The sequence below is a fragment of the Rhinoderma darwinii genome, chromosome 1 (assembly GCF_050947455.1).
Source record: "Rhinoderma darwinii isolate aRhiDar2 chromosome 1, aRhiDar2.hap1, whole genome shotgun sequence".
NCBI lineage: Eukaryota > Metazoa > Chordata > Amphibia > Anura > Rhinodermatidae > Rhinoderma > Rhinoderma darwinii.
The window spans coordinates 656,544,971-656,565,252 of NC_134687.1; the positions used below are offsets into that span (position 1 = coordinate 656,544,971).

Here is a 20,282-nt window from a genome sequence, read left to right on the forward strand (position 1 = left end):
GGAGGGGATAAAAGAGGAGAGAACTACAACTCCCAACATGTCCAGACTTTTATTATGTGATATCAGAGGACATTACAGGGAGGAGGTATAAGAGGACAGGACTACAACTCCCAGCATGTCCAGACTTATTATGTGATATCAGAGGACATTACAGGGAGGAGGTATAAGAGGAGAGAACTACAACTCCCAGCATGTCCAGACTTTTATTATGTGATATCAGAGGACATTACAGGGAGGATGTATAAGAGGAGAGAACTAAAACTCCCAGCATGTCCAGACTGTTATTATGGGATATAAGAGAACGTTACAGCGATGGGTAAAAGAGAGAACTACAGCTCCCAGCATGTGCAGGCTGTTATTATATATCAGAGGACATTACAGGGAGAAGTATAAGAGGAGAGAACTACAACTCCCAGCATGTCCAGACTGTCATTATGGGATATCAGAGAACAATACATGGAAGAGCTATGAGAAGCGAGAACTACAACTCCCAGCATGTCCAGATAGTTATTATGTGATATCAGAGGACATTACAGGAGGAGGTATAAGAGAAGAGAACTACAACTCCCAGCATGTCCAGGCTGTTATAAGATATCAGAGGACATTACAGGGAGGATGTATAAGAGGAGAGTACTACAACTCCCAGCATATCCAGACTGTTATTATGGGATATCAGAGGACATTACAGGAGGAGGTATAAGAGAGGACTACAACTCCCAGCATGTCCAGACTGTTATTATGTGATATCAGAGGACATTACAGGAGGAGGTATAAGAGGAGAGGACTACAACTCCCAGCATGTCCAGACTGTTATTATGTGATATCAGAGGACATTACAGGAGGAGGTATAAGAGGAGAGAACTACAACTCCCAGCATGTCCAGACTATTATTATGGGATATCAGAGGACATTACAGGGAGGAGGTATAAGAGGAGAGAACTACAACTCCCAGCATGTCCAGACTGTTATTATGTGATATCAGAGGACATTACAGGGAGGAGTATAAGGAGAGAACTACAACTCCCAGTATGTCCAGACTATTATTATGGGATATCAGAGGACATTACAGGGAGGAGGTATAAGGAGAGAACTACAACTCCCAGCATGTCCAGACTATTATTATGGGATATCAGAGGACATTACAGGGAGGAGTATAAGAGGAGAGAACTACAACTCCCAGCATGTCCAGGCTGTTATTATGTGATATCAGAGGACATTACAGGGAGGATATATAAGAGGAGAGAACTACAACTCCCAGCATGTCCAGGCTGTTATTATGTGATATCAGAGGACATTACAGGGAGGCGGTATAAGAGGAGAGAACTACAACTCCCAGCATGTCCAGGCTGTTATTATGTGATATCAGAGGACATTACAGGGAGGAGGTATAAGAGGACAGAACTACAACTCCCAGCATGTCCAGACTGTTATTATGGGATATCAGAGGACATTACAGGGAGGAGGTATAAGAGGAGGGGACTACAACTCCCAGCATGTCCAGACTGTTATTATGTGATATCAGAGGACATTACAGGGAGGAGGTATAAGAGAGAACTACAACTCCCAGGATGTCCAGGCTGTTATTATGGGCTATAACGTCACGTGATAATCACTTCTCCACACAGCACACTAGCCCCGCACCCTCACATAGACCCGCCCGTCAAGGTACGTCACAAGTCTGTCGTCCCTCACGTCTCCTGCCCACTAATAAGCCCCGCCCCTTCTGCATTGATCGCATGGTGATTACGTCATCACAGCTCCTTTAGCCACAACCCATTATATTTCGCACTGCTTAGCTCCGATCACTCCTGCACTGGTCACATGATCCTCATTACCCCTCATGTCACGTGATCATCATCATCACGGTTCTGTACTTCTAAGCTCCGCCCCCTGATGCAGCGCTCACGTGATTCTGAGATCAATGGTCCTTCATTCACGTCTACTCCACTGATAGGCTCCGTCCCTCCTGCCCCGGTCACATGGTGGTGACGTCATCACAGGTCCTTCAGCTATTTCTGTGTATGAGGTAGAGAGCAGCGCTGGTCGAGTGTTCTCTCTGTTATCAGTCACCCCTGTATGAGTATCTATACAGAGAACTGTTAATCATTGAGTGACCCTAGCCGGGATTTAACACCTCCAGTGCCGGTCTTTTTGGGGTAAGTTGTTATTTCTGGTCTTTGTATTGGTCGGATGTTTTGTGGGACGAGTCGTATTTTGTACACGACCTCCCAACTTTCAAGTAGCGTAAGGGTATGTTCACACGGCGGGGGTCCGTAACGGCTGAAATTACGGGGATGTTTCAGCCTGAAAACATCCCCGTAATTTCAGCCGTAACGGCATGTGCAGGCGCTTGAACGCCGCGTCAATTACGGCCGTAATTAGCGCTGCTATTCATTGGAGTCAATGAATAGCGGCTCCAATTACGTCCCAAGAAGTGACAGGTCACTTCTTTGACGCGGGCGTCTATTTACGCGCCGTCATTTGACAGCGGCGCGTAAATTTACGCCTCGTGTGAACAGACAAACGTCTGCCCATTGCTTTCAATGGGCAGATGTTTGTCAGCGCTATTGAGGCGCTATTTTCGGGCGTAATTCGGGGCAAAAACGCCCGATTTACGTCCGTAAATAGGCCGTGTGAACATACCCTAAAGACGGACAACCGATGCGGAGCGTGTAAGCCGCAGCTCTAATCCAGCCCAATCTCCGCCCCCTACACACCCGATTCAGCCCACACAGTATAATGCCCCCATACAGTATAATGCCCCTATACAGTATAATGCCCCCATACAGTATAATGCCCCATACAGTATAATGCCCCATACAGTATAATACCTCCATACAGTATAATGTCCCCATACAGTATAATGCCCCCATACAGTATAATGCCCCCATACAGTATAATGCCCCCATACAGTCTAATGCCCCCATACAGTCTAATGCCCCATACAGTCTAATGCCCCATACAGTCTAATGCCCCATACAGTATAATGCCCCCATACAGTCTAATGCCCCATACAGTCTAATGCCCCATACAGTCTAATGCCCCCATACAGTATAATGCCCCATACAGTATAATGCCCCATACAGTATAATGCCCCCATACAGTATAATGTCCCCATACAGTAGAATGCCCCCATACAGTATAATGTCCCCATACAGTATAATGCCCCCATACAGTATAATGCCCCATACAGTATAATGTCCCCATACAGTATAATGCCCCCATACAGTAGAATGCCCCCATACAGTATAATGCCCCATACAGTATAATGCCCCATACAGTATAATGTCCCCATACAGTATAATGTCCCCATACAGTATAATGTCCCCATACAGTATAATGTCCCCATACAGTATAATGTCCCCATACAGTATAATGTCCCCATACAGTATAATGCCCCCATACAGTATAATGTCCCATACAGTATAATGCTCCCATACAGTATAATGTCCCCATACAGTATAATGTCCCCATACAGTATAATGCCCCATACAGTATAATGTCCCCATACAGTATAATGTCCCCATACAGTATAATGCCCCCATACAGTATAATGCCCCCATACAGTATAATGCCCCCATACAGTATAATGCTCCCATACAGTATAATGCCCCCATACAGTATAATGCCCCCATACAGTATAATGCCCCCATACAGTATAATGCCCCTATACAGTATAATGCCCCTATACAGTATAATGCCCCCATACAGTCTAATGCCCCCATACAGTCTAATGCCCCCATACAGTCTAATGCCCCCATACAGTCTAATGCCCCCATACAATATAATGCCCCCATACAGTATAATGCCCCATACAGTATAATGCCCCCATACAGTATAATGTCCCATACAGTATAATGCCCCCATACAGTATAATGCCCCATACAGTATAATGCCCCCATACAGTATAATGCCCCCATACAGTATAATGCCCCCATACAGTATAATGCCCCATACAGTATAATGTCCCCATACAGTATAATGCCCCCATACAGTATAATGCCCCCATAGCTGTCCCCATACAGTATAATTCCCCATACAGTAGAATGCCCCCATACAGTATAATGCCCCATACAGTATAATGCCCCATACAGTATAATGTTCCCATACAGTGTAATACCCCATACAGTATAATGTCCCCATACAGTATAATGCCCCCATACAGTATAATGTCCCATACAGTATAATGTCCCCATACAGTATAATGCTCCCATACAGTATAATGTCCCCATACAGTATAATGTCCCCATACAGTATAATGCCCCATACAGTATAATGTCCCCATACAGTATAATGCCCCCATACAGTATAATGCCCCCATAGCTGTCCCCATACAGTATAATGCCCCCATACAGTATAATGCCCCATACAGTATAATGCCCCATACAGTATAATGCCCCATACAGTATAATGCCCCATACAGTATAATGTTCCCATACAGTGTAATACCCCATACAGTGTAATACCCCATACAGTATAATGCCCCCATACAGTATAATGTCCCCATACAGTATAATGTCCCCATACAGTATAATGCCCCCATACAGTATAATGTCCCCATACAGTATAATGTCCCCATACAGTATAATGCCCCATACAGTATAATGCCCCATACAGTATAATGCCCCATACAGTATAATGTCCCCATACAGTATAATGCCCCCATACAGTATAATGCCCCCATAGCTGTCCCCATACAGTATAATGCCCCATACAGTATAATGCCCCATACAGTATAATGCCCCATACAGTATAATGCCCCATACAGTATAATGCCCCATACAGTATAATGTTTCCATACAGTGTAATACCCCATACAGTATAATGTCCCCATACAGTATAATGTCCCCATACAGTATAATGCCCCCATACAGTATAATGTCCCATACAGTATAATGTCCCATACAGTATAATGTCCCCATACAGTATAATGTCCCCATACAGTATAATGCCCCCATACAGTATAATGCCCCCATACAGTATAATGCCCCATACAGTATAATGTCCCCATACAGTATAATACCCCTATACAGTATAATGTCCCCATACAGTATAATGCCCCCATACAGTATAATGCCTCATACAGTATAATGCCCCATACAGTATAATGTCCCCATACAGTATAATACCCCTATACAGTATAATGCCCCATACAGTATAATGTCCCCATACAGTATAATACCCCTATACAGTATAATGCCCCCATACAGTATAATGCCCCATACAGTATAATGTCCCCATACAGTATAATACCCCTATACAGTATAATGCCCCCATACAGTATAATGCCCCATACAGTATAATGCCCCATACAGTATAATGCCCCATACAGTATAATGCCCCATACAGTATAATGCTCCATACAGTATAATGTCCCCATACAGTATAATGCCCCATACAGTATAATGCCCCCATACAGTATAATGCCCCCATACAGTATAATGCCCCCATACAGTATAATGCTCCATACAGTATAATGCCCCCATACAGTATAATGCCCCCATACAGTATAATGTCCCCATACAGTATAATGTCCCCATACAGTATAATGCCCCATACAGTATAATGCCCCCATACAGTATAATGCCCCCATACAGTATAATGCCCCCATACAGTATAATGCTCCATACAGTATAATGCCCCCATACAGTATAATGTCCCCATACAGTATAATGTCCCCATACAGTATAATGTCCCCACACAGTATAATGCCCTAATACAGTATAATGCCCCCATACAGTATAATGCCCCCATACAGTATAATGTCCCCATACAGTATAATGTCCCCATACAGTATAATGCTCCCATACAGTATAATGTCCCCATATAGTATAATGCCCCCCATACAGTATAATGCCCCCATACAGTATAATGCCCCCATACAGTATAATGCCCCCATACAGTATAATGCCCCCATACAGTATAATGCCCCTATACAGTATAATGCCCCCATACAGTATAATGCCCCCATACAGTATAATGCCCCCATACAGTATAATGCCCCCATACAGTATAATGCCTCCATACAGTATAATGCCCCCATACGGTATAATGTCCCCATACGGTATAATGTCCCCATACGGTATAATGTCCCCATACGGTATAATGTCCCCATACGGTATAATGCCCCCATACGGTATAATGCCCCCATACGGTATAATGCCCCCATACGGTATAATGCCCCCATACGGTATAATGCCCCCATACGGTATAATGTCCCCCATACGGTATAATGTCCCCCATACGGTATAATGTCCCCCATACGGTATAATGTCCCCCATACGGTATAATGTCCCCCATACGGTATAATGTCCCCCATACGGTATAATGTCCCCCATACGGTATAATGCCCCCATACGGTATAATGCCCCCATACGGTATAATGCCCCCATACGGTATAATGCCCCCCATACGGTATAATGCCCCCCATACGGTATAATGCCCCCCATACGGTATAATGCCCCCCATACGGTATAATGCCCCCATACGGTATAATGCCCCCATACGGTATAATGCCCCCATACGGTATAATGCCCCCATACGGTATAATGCCCCCATACGGTATAATGCCCCCATACGGTATAATGCCCCCATACGGTATAATGCCCCCATACAGTATAATGCCCCATACAGTATAATGTCCCCCATAGAGTATAATGTCCCCCATAGAGTATAATGCCCCCATAGAGTATAATGCCCCCCATAGCTGCCCTCATACAGTATAATGCCCCCTTACAGTATAATGCCCCCATACAGTATAATGTCCCCATACAGTATAATGTCCCCATACAGTATAATGTCCCCATACAGTATAATGTCCCCATACAGTATAATGTCCCCATACAGTATAATGCCCCCATACAGTATAATGCCCCCATACAGTATAATGCCCCCATACAGTATAATGCCCCCATACAGTATAATGCCCCCATACAGTATAATGCCCCCATACAGTATAATGGCCCCATACAGTATAATGGCCCCATACAGTATAATGGCCCCATACAGTATAATGGCCCCATACAGTATAATGGCCCCATACAGTATAATGGCCCCCATACAGTATAAAGTCCCCATACAGTATAAAGTCCCCATACAGTATAAAGTCCCCATACAGTATAAAGTCCCCATACAGTATAAAGTCCCCATACAGTATAAAGTCCCCATACAGTATAAAGTCCCCATACAGTATAAAGTCCCCATACAGTATAAAGTCCCCATACAGTATAAAGTCCCCATACAGTATAAAGTCCCCATACAGTATAAAGTCCCCATACAGTATAAAGTCCCCATACAGTATAATGTCCCCATACAGTATAATGCCCCCCATAGTTGCCCTCATACAGTATAATGCCCCCTTACAGTATAATGCCCCCTTACAGTATAATGCCCCCTTACAGTATAATGCCCCCTTACAGTATAATGCCCCCATACAGTATAATGCCCCCATACAGTATAATGCCCCATACAGTATAATGTCCCCATACAGTATAATGCCCCCCATAGCTGCCCTCATACAGTATAATGCCCCCTTACGGTATAATGCCCCCTTACGGTATAATGCCCCCTTACGGTATAATGCCCCCTTACGGTATAATGCCCCCTTACGGTATAATGCCCCCTTACGGTATAATGCCCCCTTACGGTATAATGCCCCCATACGGTATAATGCCCCCATACGGTATAATGCCCCCATACGGTATAATGCCCCCATACGGTATAATGCCCCCATACGGTATAATGCCCCCATACGGTATAATGCCCCCATACGGTATAATGCCCCCATACGGTATAATGCCCCCATACGGTATAATGCCCCCATACGGTATAATGCCCCCATACGGTATAATGCCCCCATACGGTATAATGCCCCCATACGGTATAATGCCCCCATACGGTATAATGCCCCCATACGGTATAATGCCCCCATACGGTATAATGCCCCCATACGGTATAATGTCCCCCATACGGTATAATGTCCCCCATACGGTATAATGCCCCCATACGGTATAATGCCCCCATACGGTATAATGCCCCCATACGGTATAATGCCCCCATACGGTATAATGGCCCCCATACGGTATAATGGCCCCCATACGGTATAATGGCCCCCATACGGTATAATGGCCCCCATACGGTATAAAGCCCCATACGGTATAATGTCCCCATACGGTATAATGTCCCCATACGGTATAATGTCCCCATACGGTATAATGCCCCCATACGGTATAATGCCCCCATACGGTATAATGCCCCCATACGGTATAATGTCCCCCATACGGTATAATGTCCCCCATACGGTATAATGTCCCCCATACGGTATAATGTCCCCATACGGTATAATGCCCCCATACGGTATAATGCCCCATACGGTATAATGCCCCCATACAGTATAATGCCCCCATACAGTATAATGCCCCATACAGTATAATGTCCCATACAGTATAATGTCCCCATACAGTATAATGCCCCCCATAGCTGCCCTCATACAGTATAATGCCCCCTTACGGTATAATGCCCCCTTACGGTATAATGCCCCCTTACGGTATAATGCCCCCTTACGGTATAATGCCCCCTTACGGTATAATGCCCCCATACAGTATAATGCCCCCATACAGTATAATGCCCCATACAGTATAATGCCCCATACAGTATAATGTCCCCATACAGTATAATGCCCCCCATAGCTGCCCTCATACGGTATAATGCCCCCATACGGTATAATGCCCCCATACGGTATAATGCCCCCTTACGGTATAATGCCCCCTTACGGTATAATGCCCCCTTACAGTATAATGCCCCCATACAGTATAATGCCCCCATACAGTATAATGCCCCCATACAGTATAATGCCCCCATACAGTATAATGCCCCCATACAGTATAATGCCCCCATACAGTATAATGCCCCCATACAGTATAATGTCCCATACAGTATAATGTCCCCATACAGTATAATGCCCCCCATAGCTGCCCTCATACAGTATAATGCCCCCTTACGGTATAATGCCCCCTTACGGTATAATGCCCCCTTACGGTATAATGCCCCCATACAGTATAATGTCCCCATACAGTATAATGTCCCCATACAGTATAATGCCCCCTTACGGTATAATGCCCCCTTACGGTATAATGCCCCCTTACGGTATAATGCCCCCATACAGTATAATGCCCCCATACAGTATAATGCCCCCATACAGTATAATGCCCCCATACAGTATAATGCCCCCCATAGCTGCCCTCATACGGTATAATGCCCCCATACGGTATAATGCCCCCTTACGGTATAATGCCCCCTTACGGTATAATGCCCCCATACGGTATAATGCCCCCATACGGTATAATGCCCCCATACGGTATAATGCCCCCATACGGTATAATGCCCCCATACGGTATAATGCCCCCATACGGTATAATGGCCCCATACGGTGTAATGCCCCCCTAGAGTGTAATGCCCCCCTAGAGTGTAATGCCCCCCTAGAGTGTAATGCCCCCCTAGAGTGTAATGCCCCCCTAGAGTGTAATGCCCCCCTAGAGTGTAATGCCCCCCTAGAGTGTAATGCCCCCCTAGAGTGTAATGCCCCCCTAGAGTGTAATGCCCCCCTAGAGTGTAATGCCCCCATACAGTATAACGGCCCCCATACAGTATAACGGCCCCCATACAGTATAACGGCCCCCATACAGTATAACGGCCCCCATACAGTATAACGCCCCCATACAGTATAACGTCCCCATACCGTATAATACTATTATAATCCTACTTATCTCTATTAAAACCAGTTATTTATTTGCTAACCACTTGTCATCATCATTATCTTCAGTAAAGCAGCGCCTCTCTTTAGGTCCTCTTATACATCAAAATGTGTATTGTTTTTAGTTCATGTTAATTGTTCTCATTTACTGCGGTAATCTTCACGGTTACTGCTTTCTCAGTATTGTGCCTGTGTATAGCACAAACTTACAAGGTGAGCCTTTGCCCTCGCTACCTTGTATATGCCTATCTGTTACCAGCATTTATTTTGCACTATGTGGCGCCGTGCTCTCTGCTTTCTCTCCTACAACCATAGCAACACGTCCCTGCTCTTCCGGCTATGTCCAGGAGACCCCTATAATGACATGTGACCTCTCCAGCCTGTGATTGGCTGCAGGGGTCATATGACGCCTTCTTTTTTATATGTAACCTTCAGTGTAGCTGAGAACACGCGGTGGAGCCGCAGAGGATTCTGGGAACAATGGCGTTTGTTGCGGAACTTGACTTTCCCATTGAACTTAATGGGGAAATTCTGCAACAAATGCGCAGCGAATCCGCGGTATAAATCCGATATCCTGCGTGTTTATAATCCGCACCGCAGGTTAACCCCTTAACCACCAGGACATGTTTCGTTTTCGTTTTTCCCTCCTTTCCTAACTTTTTTAATTTTTTTCGTTGTTGGGGATTATTTTTTCGTTGTTGGGGATTATTTTTTCGGGGCGGGTTGTAGTTTTTGATTACTTTTTACTACGTTTTAGTTTTTGGCGCTAACGTGACCAAAAAACAGCAATTCATGTTTTGTTTTTTTACGGCGTTCACCGTGTGGGGTAAATAACGTTATATTGCAATGGTTTTGACTTTTATGGATGCGGTGATCCCGGTTATGATTATCATTTTGTTTTTTACATTACTTTAGAGGAAGAAATGTTTTTTAAAAAAAAAATATTTATTACACCCCTGGGGGACGTGATCTAGTGCTGGTACAATACACTGTAACACTAATGTATCTCATTATATCGTGATTAAGATTAAGGGGTTAATAGGAGCAGAAAGTTGGCAGAACTTTATTACCCCCCCCCCAGGCTGCCATGACGTCCATTTGCACCCCATGATTACATTGCGAGAAGCCCCCCTTTCTAAAAGCTTAGATTCCACAGTAGTTAAATGTCCGGGATCGGCGTTCTCTCTGATCCTGGCGGTTAGTGCGAGGTGTCAGCTGTAATACACCCGCAGCGTGTGGAGCGGGCTCTGCCTGTAAACCCGCTCCGTACTTCTCCCCCCGCACTATGACGTTCAGTGTTGTCATGGGGATGGCCGCCTTTGGGCATGACTGATGGATTACTGGCGTCTTTCTTGTTACTCTCTAGAAGAGGTTTATGTATTCGCACCATTAATGTTGTACAACCGACATATTGACCCTGACATTGTAGAGAGCGGATGAGATAAATGACGTGATGTGTTATAATCTATATCTACGTTATCTGTACAAGACCAAGAACTATTTGTAGCTCTGTTATAATTCCAGGATCGGCTTTTTATGACCACGGTGGAAATAACCTTCAGTGGTGAGACAAGTCTGACTCCGTATTTCACTCTCACATAAACTCGGGGGGAGACGTTGTCCTCGTGTTGGGGTCTCTGTGGAATAACTCTTACACCATCCCGAATAATGTCATCCAGTCCTGACCGCAAATGGGAAGACACTTTACAATAATGTTTCTGAGCTCCTTATACTTCACGCTGAAAGAAGTCGTAAAATATCATCATTTATCAGTGAAATAGTTAATAGTTTATAGTTCAAAAACATCCATAATAAAACGTTTTGTAAGGTGAAGTTTTTATCACTTCAAAAATAATGACCGGATTTATAAATGATGATATTTTAGGTTTTGTTTTTTTTCTACACAATCGAAATTGACAGCGCATCTATCAGACATTTCTGGCATATCCAGGGGAGAAATGTCCGTGTTGGGAATACCCCTTTATTCCATGTGGTGACGGCTCTGAGAAGATGTTTCTCTCAATGATGAATAAGTGAGGTTCTGTATGTCACACATGATGTTGTCCCCTGTATGATCTCCATCTTCTCCTTTCTTCATAAAGACGTCTGCAGTACTAGATCCTCCAGTTCCTCCAGTTTTCTCATCTTCTCCTCAACAACGCTCCTTCTCCTGAATGACCCACCAAGGATGGACAAGGACAGGAATGAGATGAGCAGAAGAATATTAGACTTCACCTTGGAGATCATCTACCTGTTGAGCGGAGAGGTAAACTTTACTACATTATAGAACAAGTCACACATAGGGAAGGGACAATACATAATAGGAAGAATCCAGTGTCCTGTATAACAGCGTCCAGACCTTCCAAGTGACGTCAAGAAGCCACCAGCAGAAAAGCTGAAGATCAGCCACCAATATGGTCAGTTATGTGTCATGTCACCAATGCAGCAATAGTAATGTTGTAGAGCAATGAGAATGACAAGGAACCAGGAGGATCAGGATGACCTCTATATAGAAACATAGAAGATGACGGCAGGAGGAGAGCACATGGTCCATCTAGTCCCCCCAATATTACTTCCTTTTTAGTTTTGGCCTCGTTCTATTTTCTCAATGTCTTGTAGGTGAGGTCTCCAGTATTACAGATGTGGGGTCACTAGAGCTCTATACAGCGGGGTCACAATCTCCCTCTTTCTACTGAGGGGGGAATACTGTGTTCAGTTCTCGAAGTGTCTCTCTCCATACACAGGAGTACACAATAGTGAAGAAGGCATCGGGTGACTGTACGACTCCCATCATCCATGAGTCAGGAGGATGGAGCAGTAGTCAGAGCCCCATCACAGAGCCTCCCCCTCACTCCCGGATACATGAGAAGAAGATCTTAGAACTGATCTACAAGATGACTGAGCTGCTGACTGGAGAGGTGACACTGCTGGGAATGCTGGGAAATTCTACAGTAACAGCACTGGAGGTGTCTGGGTGATGACTGTATCATTGTGTGTGTCAGGTTCCTATAAGGTGTCAGGATGTCACTGTCTATTTCTCCATGGAGGAGTGGGAGTATCTAGAAGGACACAAGGATCTGTACGAGGAGGTCATGATGGAGGAGTACCGGCCGCGCACATCACAAGGTGAGAAGATATAGATATTATATTTTGTTTGTTTATTTTTTGAAGTGTAAATTTCGTCATGTGCAGTATATACAGACATGTGATTCCTGATCTCTGATCACACGTTCCTTGCTTTGCTGCAGTGCTGCACTAGGTTATGTTCACACGCAGAAGTTTCCATATTTCTGAATGTGGTTCTTTCTGCAGTAGGTACATGAATTTTTAGTAACCACGTTCAGATGAGTTGGACAATCACAGAAATTTCTGCCACCATTTCTCCATTTGGGGATAATACGAGGTCTTCATATCTCAGTTAAGAAAAAAGGCCATCAAAACTAAATGTATTTCCCCTAGAGAAGAAAAGGCGGAGGGGGAGGGGATATCTTTATATAAATATGGAAATGTCCCTATAAAACAATGTAATAAATTATTATTTTCATGGACCCGCAGAGAACACGGGGTCACTGCTTACAATTAAAGGAAGTGTAATTTCATCACAAAGTCCTAAAGCCGCACATCACTGTCGAACCGTAAAGTTATGGAACCTGCTCCCACAGGATTTGGTAATGGTAACGTGTGGAGAGAGATAAGAAAGGGTTAACGATCTTCCTTGTAAGACACAATACACAGGGTTACTGGTAGTAATGAGGAATGTGGATCCAGGGATCTGTCCGATTGTAAGTAAAACAGGTTGAACAATGTGTGTGTGTGTGGAGATATAATGCTTTATTTATTCTACACTCCGTTACATTTTATTTTAAACATTTTATTGGAATGGAGTTTCAGGGGGATTGAACTCAAGAACAAGCGGAATCCAGCAGCAGGACACTAGAAATGTAGAGGACCTGGTCAGGGCGGTCATGGACCGTTAAACTTTACTGTTACTGTGCAGGGAGAAGCTGCTGCTCATTACACGCCGTTCTCCCTGCAGTAACACTACTGTCCGAGCTGTGCTCAGTACTTTTCATCCTGCATGAGCACAGCTCCGGACAAGCAGTGAGAGGGTTAAAGAGCGAATCCCATTCTATTATATTGTTGGGGTTCATGTGATTGGGAGTTGTGTAATATTACATACATATTAATTATGTGACCGCCCGCAGTGTTGTCTGGTGATATGAGTTGATTGTCGGATCTTTCAGCAGCAGGACCCATGGCGTATGGCTACTCTCTGGACCAGCCTCCTTTTTGAGAACATTTGTCCAGTTACAACAATCCATTTAGTGTGGATGTGTCAGGTCCCTTATGTTCCCCTATCAGAGGGCAGTATAGGGGGCTAGGTGCTGATATCTGGGATATAATGTTTTCTATGACATCATTCAGTATTTTCATGTAAAGAACGGTATAAATACTGCCAGGACTCCTAGAGAGCCTGTGAGTCCTGCTTCCCCCGCCCACACAGAATGATTTCCCTTTGTCATCCTGCTCATAAAATCTGAGAGTTTGTCAGACGTTCCTGATGGAGCCGATGCCTGAGCTCTAAACAGACGTTCCTTACTTTACCTCCTGTCTGTGCTGAACATGTAAGGAGCGATGCTGGAAGGGGTTAATATCAGCCCCCTGTCATTTGCGGTATGATCTTCTAACCTTGTGTAAGGAGACCAGACGCCTTTAAGATTCTGTTCTGATTTAACTGTATTCTATTAGGAATCGTCTGTGTCATAAAGATCGCCATGACTACTGATCTAGCTACTGGGCGGTTCTGTTTACTTCCTGAGCCTATCCCACTTCTCTGTCTTCTTCCTGTCAGGTGTAGGGTGGGGTATTTATACCTGGCCTCCTCCCTCTTTCTTTGCTTGTGAATTTTCTCCTTTCTTAGGTGTTGTGATCAAGCTCTCACTTATCCTGTGCCCTGGACTTCTTGGAAACTGACCTCGGCTTGTCTCTCGTTAACCCCTTGTTTACCGGTTTTGATTATCTGCTCCCGGCTGGTTTTGACCTCTGCTGTACCTGATTTCCACTAGCTCTGTTTTGGACTTTCTGTTTACCCTCTGGCTGTCTGGTTACCTGTTCAGGTGTAGCCTGCATTGCACCCCTTATCCAACACTGAACTCTGTTAGAACAACCTGGGTTCTGTGCATCAAAAACCATCCCGCCTTGCGGTGGGCTCTGGCGAATACCTCAGAGTAGCCTTAGATTCTGTTGATCAGAGTTGTGACGGATTTGGGGTTGCGGTTTTATTGGCACGCTTACTCCCGACGGTCTCCATCAAACTTTTGGGAATTGCGCAACCAGTGATTCCATAACATATTCAGGACATGCAGCTGTTTTTATACCATAATTAATAACATAGAAATACATTGATATCGAAACAGTAGAGGTTCACACCTTCTAAGAAACCTTGATCAACCAATAATAACTAAGGGAAACTGTCAGTAGGTTTGGAGCCACTATACTGTTATACAGCCGGGTCTAGTGTTCAATAACTGGCTACCTCATAAACAGACGTTAGGGAATAGTTAGTAAAGTAAATTACAACTTACCGAAAGGAGCTCAGGAGCGGCATCAGGCGCATAGGAAGCAGAGGACAGTTCACTGCGTATGCACAGTAAAGTGAGGTGTAGTGTCCTCGGCTTCATATGTGCATGCACCCGATGCTGCTGGACTTCTTCCAGTAAGTTGTAATTTACTTTACTAACCATTCCCTAAATGTCCTTTTTTTAAGGTAGGCAAGTTTAGAACGCTTCATGACGGCATACTGGTGGTTTAGTGGCTTTAAACCTACTAACAGGTTCCCTTTAACCGCTTCCCGACCGCCCACAGTAAATTAACGATGGCGCTTGCTGGGCTCTGTGCAGTGCCAACGTGAATTCACGGTGGGTGTTAAAAGCCGGGTTTCTCAGACTAGTGCTGACACCCGGATCGCGCTGTTAAGCCATGCTTCTTGTCCCGGAGACGTGATCGGGACCTAATTGGTTCTGGCCCCAATCATGTGATCGCAGGGAAAGTTTGTTGTAGCAACGAACTGGAAAGTTTGTTACTATAACAAACTGGAAAGTTTGTTGCTACAACAAACTTTCCCTGGGACCGATTGCGGGTGCTGCAGTCGGTTGCATCGCAAAACCGGAGGCCATACAACGGCCTCCGGGTCTGCCATGCATTGCAGCCTATGAGTACCAGCCGTAGGCCGGTCCACATAGGCTTCTTGTCAGTGAGACTCTCAGCGTCACACTGACCGTTTATAATACGTTACACTACCTAGGTAGTGTAATGTATTATAACAGCTATCAGTGCTGCAGGTCTTCAAGAAAAAAGTAAAAAAAAAAGTAAGAAGAATGTTTTATAAAAGTGTAAAAACAAGTTATAAGTTACAAATACAAAAAATGCTTTTTTTCCTATAAGAATTTTATTATAGGAAAAAAATGAAAATGTTAAAGTACACATATTTGGTATCACCGTGTTCGTAACGACCCAAACTATAAAACTATAATATTATTTTTCCCGCACGGTGGACACCGCAAAAGAAAAAATTGAAAAACTGTCAGAATTACTATTTTTTTGGGCATCACCCCTCCCAAAATATAGAATAAAAAGTGATCAAAATGTCGCATGTACCCCAAAATAATACCGATAAAAACTACAACCCGTCCCGCAAAAAACAAGCCCCTACACAGCTTTTTTTGACTGAAAAATTACAAAATTATGGCCGTCAGAATGTGGTGACACAAAAAATAAATAATTTTAATGAAAAGTGATTTTATTGCGCAAACGCCATAAAACATAAAAAAAACTATATACATATGGTATCGCCGTAATCGTATCGCCCTGCAGAATAAAGTAAAATGTCATTTATAGCGCACGGTGAACACTGTAAAAAAAAAAAAAAGGACAAAAAACATTGTCAGAATTTATGTTTTTTTTGTCACTTTGCTTGCCCAAAAAATCGACTAAAAAGTGATAAAAAAAATCACATGTACCCTAAAATGGTACCAATGAAAACTACAGATTGATCCACAACAAATAAGCCCTCACCCGGCTCCGGTGGAAAAAAAATAAAAAAGATCTGGCTCTCAGAATATACGACAGAAATAGTGCAGTTTCCAAAAGCAAATAAGATCGGGCAGCATTTATCAGTGCGACACCGGCCACATATCTATGAATTATTATTTATTTACTCCATTATTATACCCTCTTATTATGCCCTGATGTACTCCGCACAGATTGTATATACCCTGATGTTCCCCGCACAGCTTACATATGCCCCCATATTATAAACTGAAATACCAGAAAAAACCCAAATAGAACTATTACCAAGTAAAATCTGCGCTCCAAAAGCCAAATGGGGCTCCTTCCCTTCTGAGCTCTGCTGTGGGTCCAAACAGCAGTTTAGTACCACATATGGGGTATTTCCGTAATCGGGAGAAGTAGCTTTACAAGTTTTGGGGTGCTTTTTATTCTTTATTTCTTGCAAATATTATTTTTTTTATATTTTTTCAGAAAAGGAAGTAGATTTTCACTTTCACAGACAAACTCCAATAAATATAGCAAAAGACCTGTGGGGTCAAGATGCTAACTATACCGCTAACTATACCGCTAGATAAATTCCTTGAGGGGTGCAGTTAACAAAACCGTGTCACTTTTGGGGGATTTCCACTGTTTTGGCCCCACAAGACCTCTTCAAACCTGACATGGTGCCTAAAATATATTCTAAAAAAAGGAGGCCCCAAAATCCACTAGGTGCTCCTTTGCTTCGGAGGCCGGTGCTTCAGTCCATTACCACACTAGGGCCACATGTGGGACATTTCTAAAAAAAGGCAGAATCTGGGCAATAAATATTAAGTTGCGTTTCTCTGGTAAAACATTCTGTGTTACAGAATTTTTTTTATTACAAATGCATTTTAGCAAAAAAAATAACATTTGTAAATTCCCCCTCTACATTGCTTTAATTCCTATGAAACGCCTAAAGGGTTAAGAAACTTTCTGAATGCTGTTTTGAATACTTTAAGGGGTGCAGTTTTTAATATGGGGGGATTTATGCGGTCTATCTAGTACATTAGGCCCTCAAAGCCACTTCAGAACTGAACTGGTCCCTGTAAAAATGGCCTTTTGAAATTTTCTTGAAAATGTGAGAAATTGCTGCTAAAGTTCTAAGCCTTGTAACATCCTAGAAAAATAAAATAATGTTCAAAAAACAATGCAAATATAAAGTAGACATATGGAATATGTGAAATAGTAACTATTTTGTGTGCTATAACTATCTGTTTTACAAACAGATACATTTAAATTTAGAAAAATCATAATTTTTGCACATTTTCTTTACATTTTGGTGTTTTTCACAAATAAGCAATGAATTTATTGACCAAATTTTTTCACTAACATAAAGTACAATATGTCACGAGAAAATAATCTCAGAATCGCTTGGATAGGCAAAAGCATTCCAGAGTTATTACCACATAAATTGACACGTCAGATTTGAAAAAATGGGGCTGGTCCGGAAGGCCAGAATTAGCTCGGTCCTGAAAGGGTTAAAGGCTATGTACACCTTTTTTAACTGAATTTTCTTTATCAATGTAAAATTAAACAACTTTCTAAATAGTCTTCATTAAAATTTTCTGCCATTTGGCTGCTGTAGCGTTTGTGTAACTCCTGTAGACAGTTGGTCTCCTGCAAATTCTCACTCAAATCCGTCACTCCACTGCACCTGGTGGCTGACTCAACTGCTCTTCCCCCTCCCTTCTCTCAGTGTTAGAGATGGCGGCGGAGGGTTGTACATACAAAATCACGCAAGCTGTTAGTATCCTAGTGTAGATAAGGAGGAGAGCTCACAGGCTATCAAGGTGCTTTCTCTATACTCTGATCTGCTATGTACCACCCCCCCCCCCCACACACACACACACACACACACACACACACACACACACACACACACACACACACACACACCTATCTCTAACACTAAAGAAAAAAGGAGGAGGGAGAGTGGTTAATTCAGCCGCCGGCAGCAGTGGAGTGACGGATTTGAGTTCGAATTCACAGGAGACCAGCTGTCCACAGGAGTTACACAGACTCTACAGCAGCCAAGTGGTAGGACCTTTTTAATGAAGACTATTTAGAAAGTTGCTTAAAGAGGCTCTGTCACCACATTATAAGTGCCCTATCTCCTATATAAGGAGATCGGCGCTGTAATGTAGGTGACAGTAATGCTTTTTATTTCGAAAAACTATCTATTTTAAACCACTTTATGAGCGATTTATGCTAATGAGTTTCTTAATGCCTAAGTGGGCGTGTTTACTTTAGACCAAGTGGGCGTTGTACAGAGGAGTGTATGACGCTGACCAATCAGCGTCATGCACTTCTGTCCATTCATTTACACTGCACTAGCGATATAGTTATATTGCTAGTGCAGTCACTTACACAAACACTAACATTACTGTAGTGTCCTGATAATGAATATACATCACTACCAGCCTGGACGTGATGTTTATTCAGAATCCTGACACTTCTGAATCTTTTCTGTGAGATTCCAGCAATGCAAGCGTAATCTCGTTTGAAATGACAGGTTACATCGTAATCTCGCGAGATTACGCTTGCATTTCTGGAATCTCACAGAGACGCTACAGACATGTCAGGCACTCCTCTGTACAACGCCCACTTGGTCTAAAGTAAAACACGTCGGACGCTTGGAACGAGCGCTGTTTTTGACTTCCTAGATAGGAAGGTTCATCTTTTGCCACTGCAAATATGCTTTCATTGGAAAGCTCTCTTTTTGTGAAATAGACAGCCATACAAATCTTTAAGCCGCTTCCAATGAATTTGGATGAAGCTGCTTCATTGACCTATCTCCCCTGAAGAATCATTTGGTCAAGAGGAAACGCGTTGTGAGAACATTATTTACCACTTGTCATCTCAAAGAGGCTACCCACTTCCTTGACATAAGGACACAATCGATGGAGGACTACTAAGACCAAAAAATAGGGGTAGGAGGGCAACAGCCCCTAATTTTTTCCTATTACCTCTGTATGTTATCCATGCAAGACAAAGAAAACAAATAAATGTGGGGAAACCTCTAAAAAAGAGAAATAAGAAAATAGTACAGATTTATGATCCTTACAAAAGTGGACTATCTGCGGTCTCAAAAATTGTGATGAAAATGCACATCATGCATATATGAAAAATTGCATACAGTATTGGCATATGAAACTTCTATGTACACATGTTATGTTTTTACAAATATTTTTAAAAAAGAAATTAAGTAAAAGTTATATTTTATATATACTCCGGATCTATCTTTTTCTTTCCTAAAGTAAAACACGCCCACTTGGGCATTAAGAAACTCATTAGCATAAAGCGAAAAATCGCTCATAAAGTGGTTTAAAATAGATAGTTTTTCGAAATAAAAAGCATTACTGTCACCTACATAATAGCGCCCATCTCCTTATATAGGAGACAGGGCACTTATAATGTGGTGACAGAGCCTCTTTAATTTTAC

General features: G+C 43.1%; 1 protein-coding gene across 1 annotated transcript in view; it reads left to right on the plus strand.

Annotated features, from left to right (window-relative positions):
• Positions 1-2,006: 2,006 nt before the first annotated feature.
• LOC142703713 (uncharacterized) overlaps positions 2,007-20,282 on the plus strand; it is a 53,225-nt gene continuing 34,949 nt past the window's right edge. Inside the window, exons 1-4 of the mRNA XM_075848247.1 lie at positions 2,007-2,156; positions 11,854-12,017; positions 12,496-12,669; positions 12,754-12,877. Coding sequence (XP_075704362.1) covers positions 11,940-12,017; positions 12,496-12,669; positions 12,754-12,877 — 376 coding nt within the window. The 5' untranslated portion in view covers positions 2,007-2,156; positions 11,854-11,939. The remainder of the gene's footprint in view (positions 2,157-11,853; positions 12,018-12,495; positions 12,670-12,753; positions 12,878-20,282) is intronic.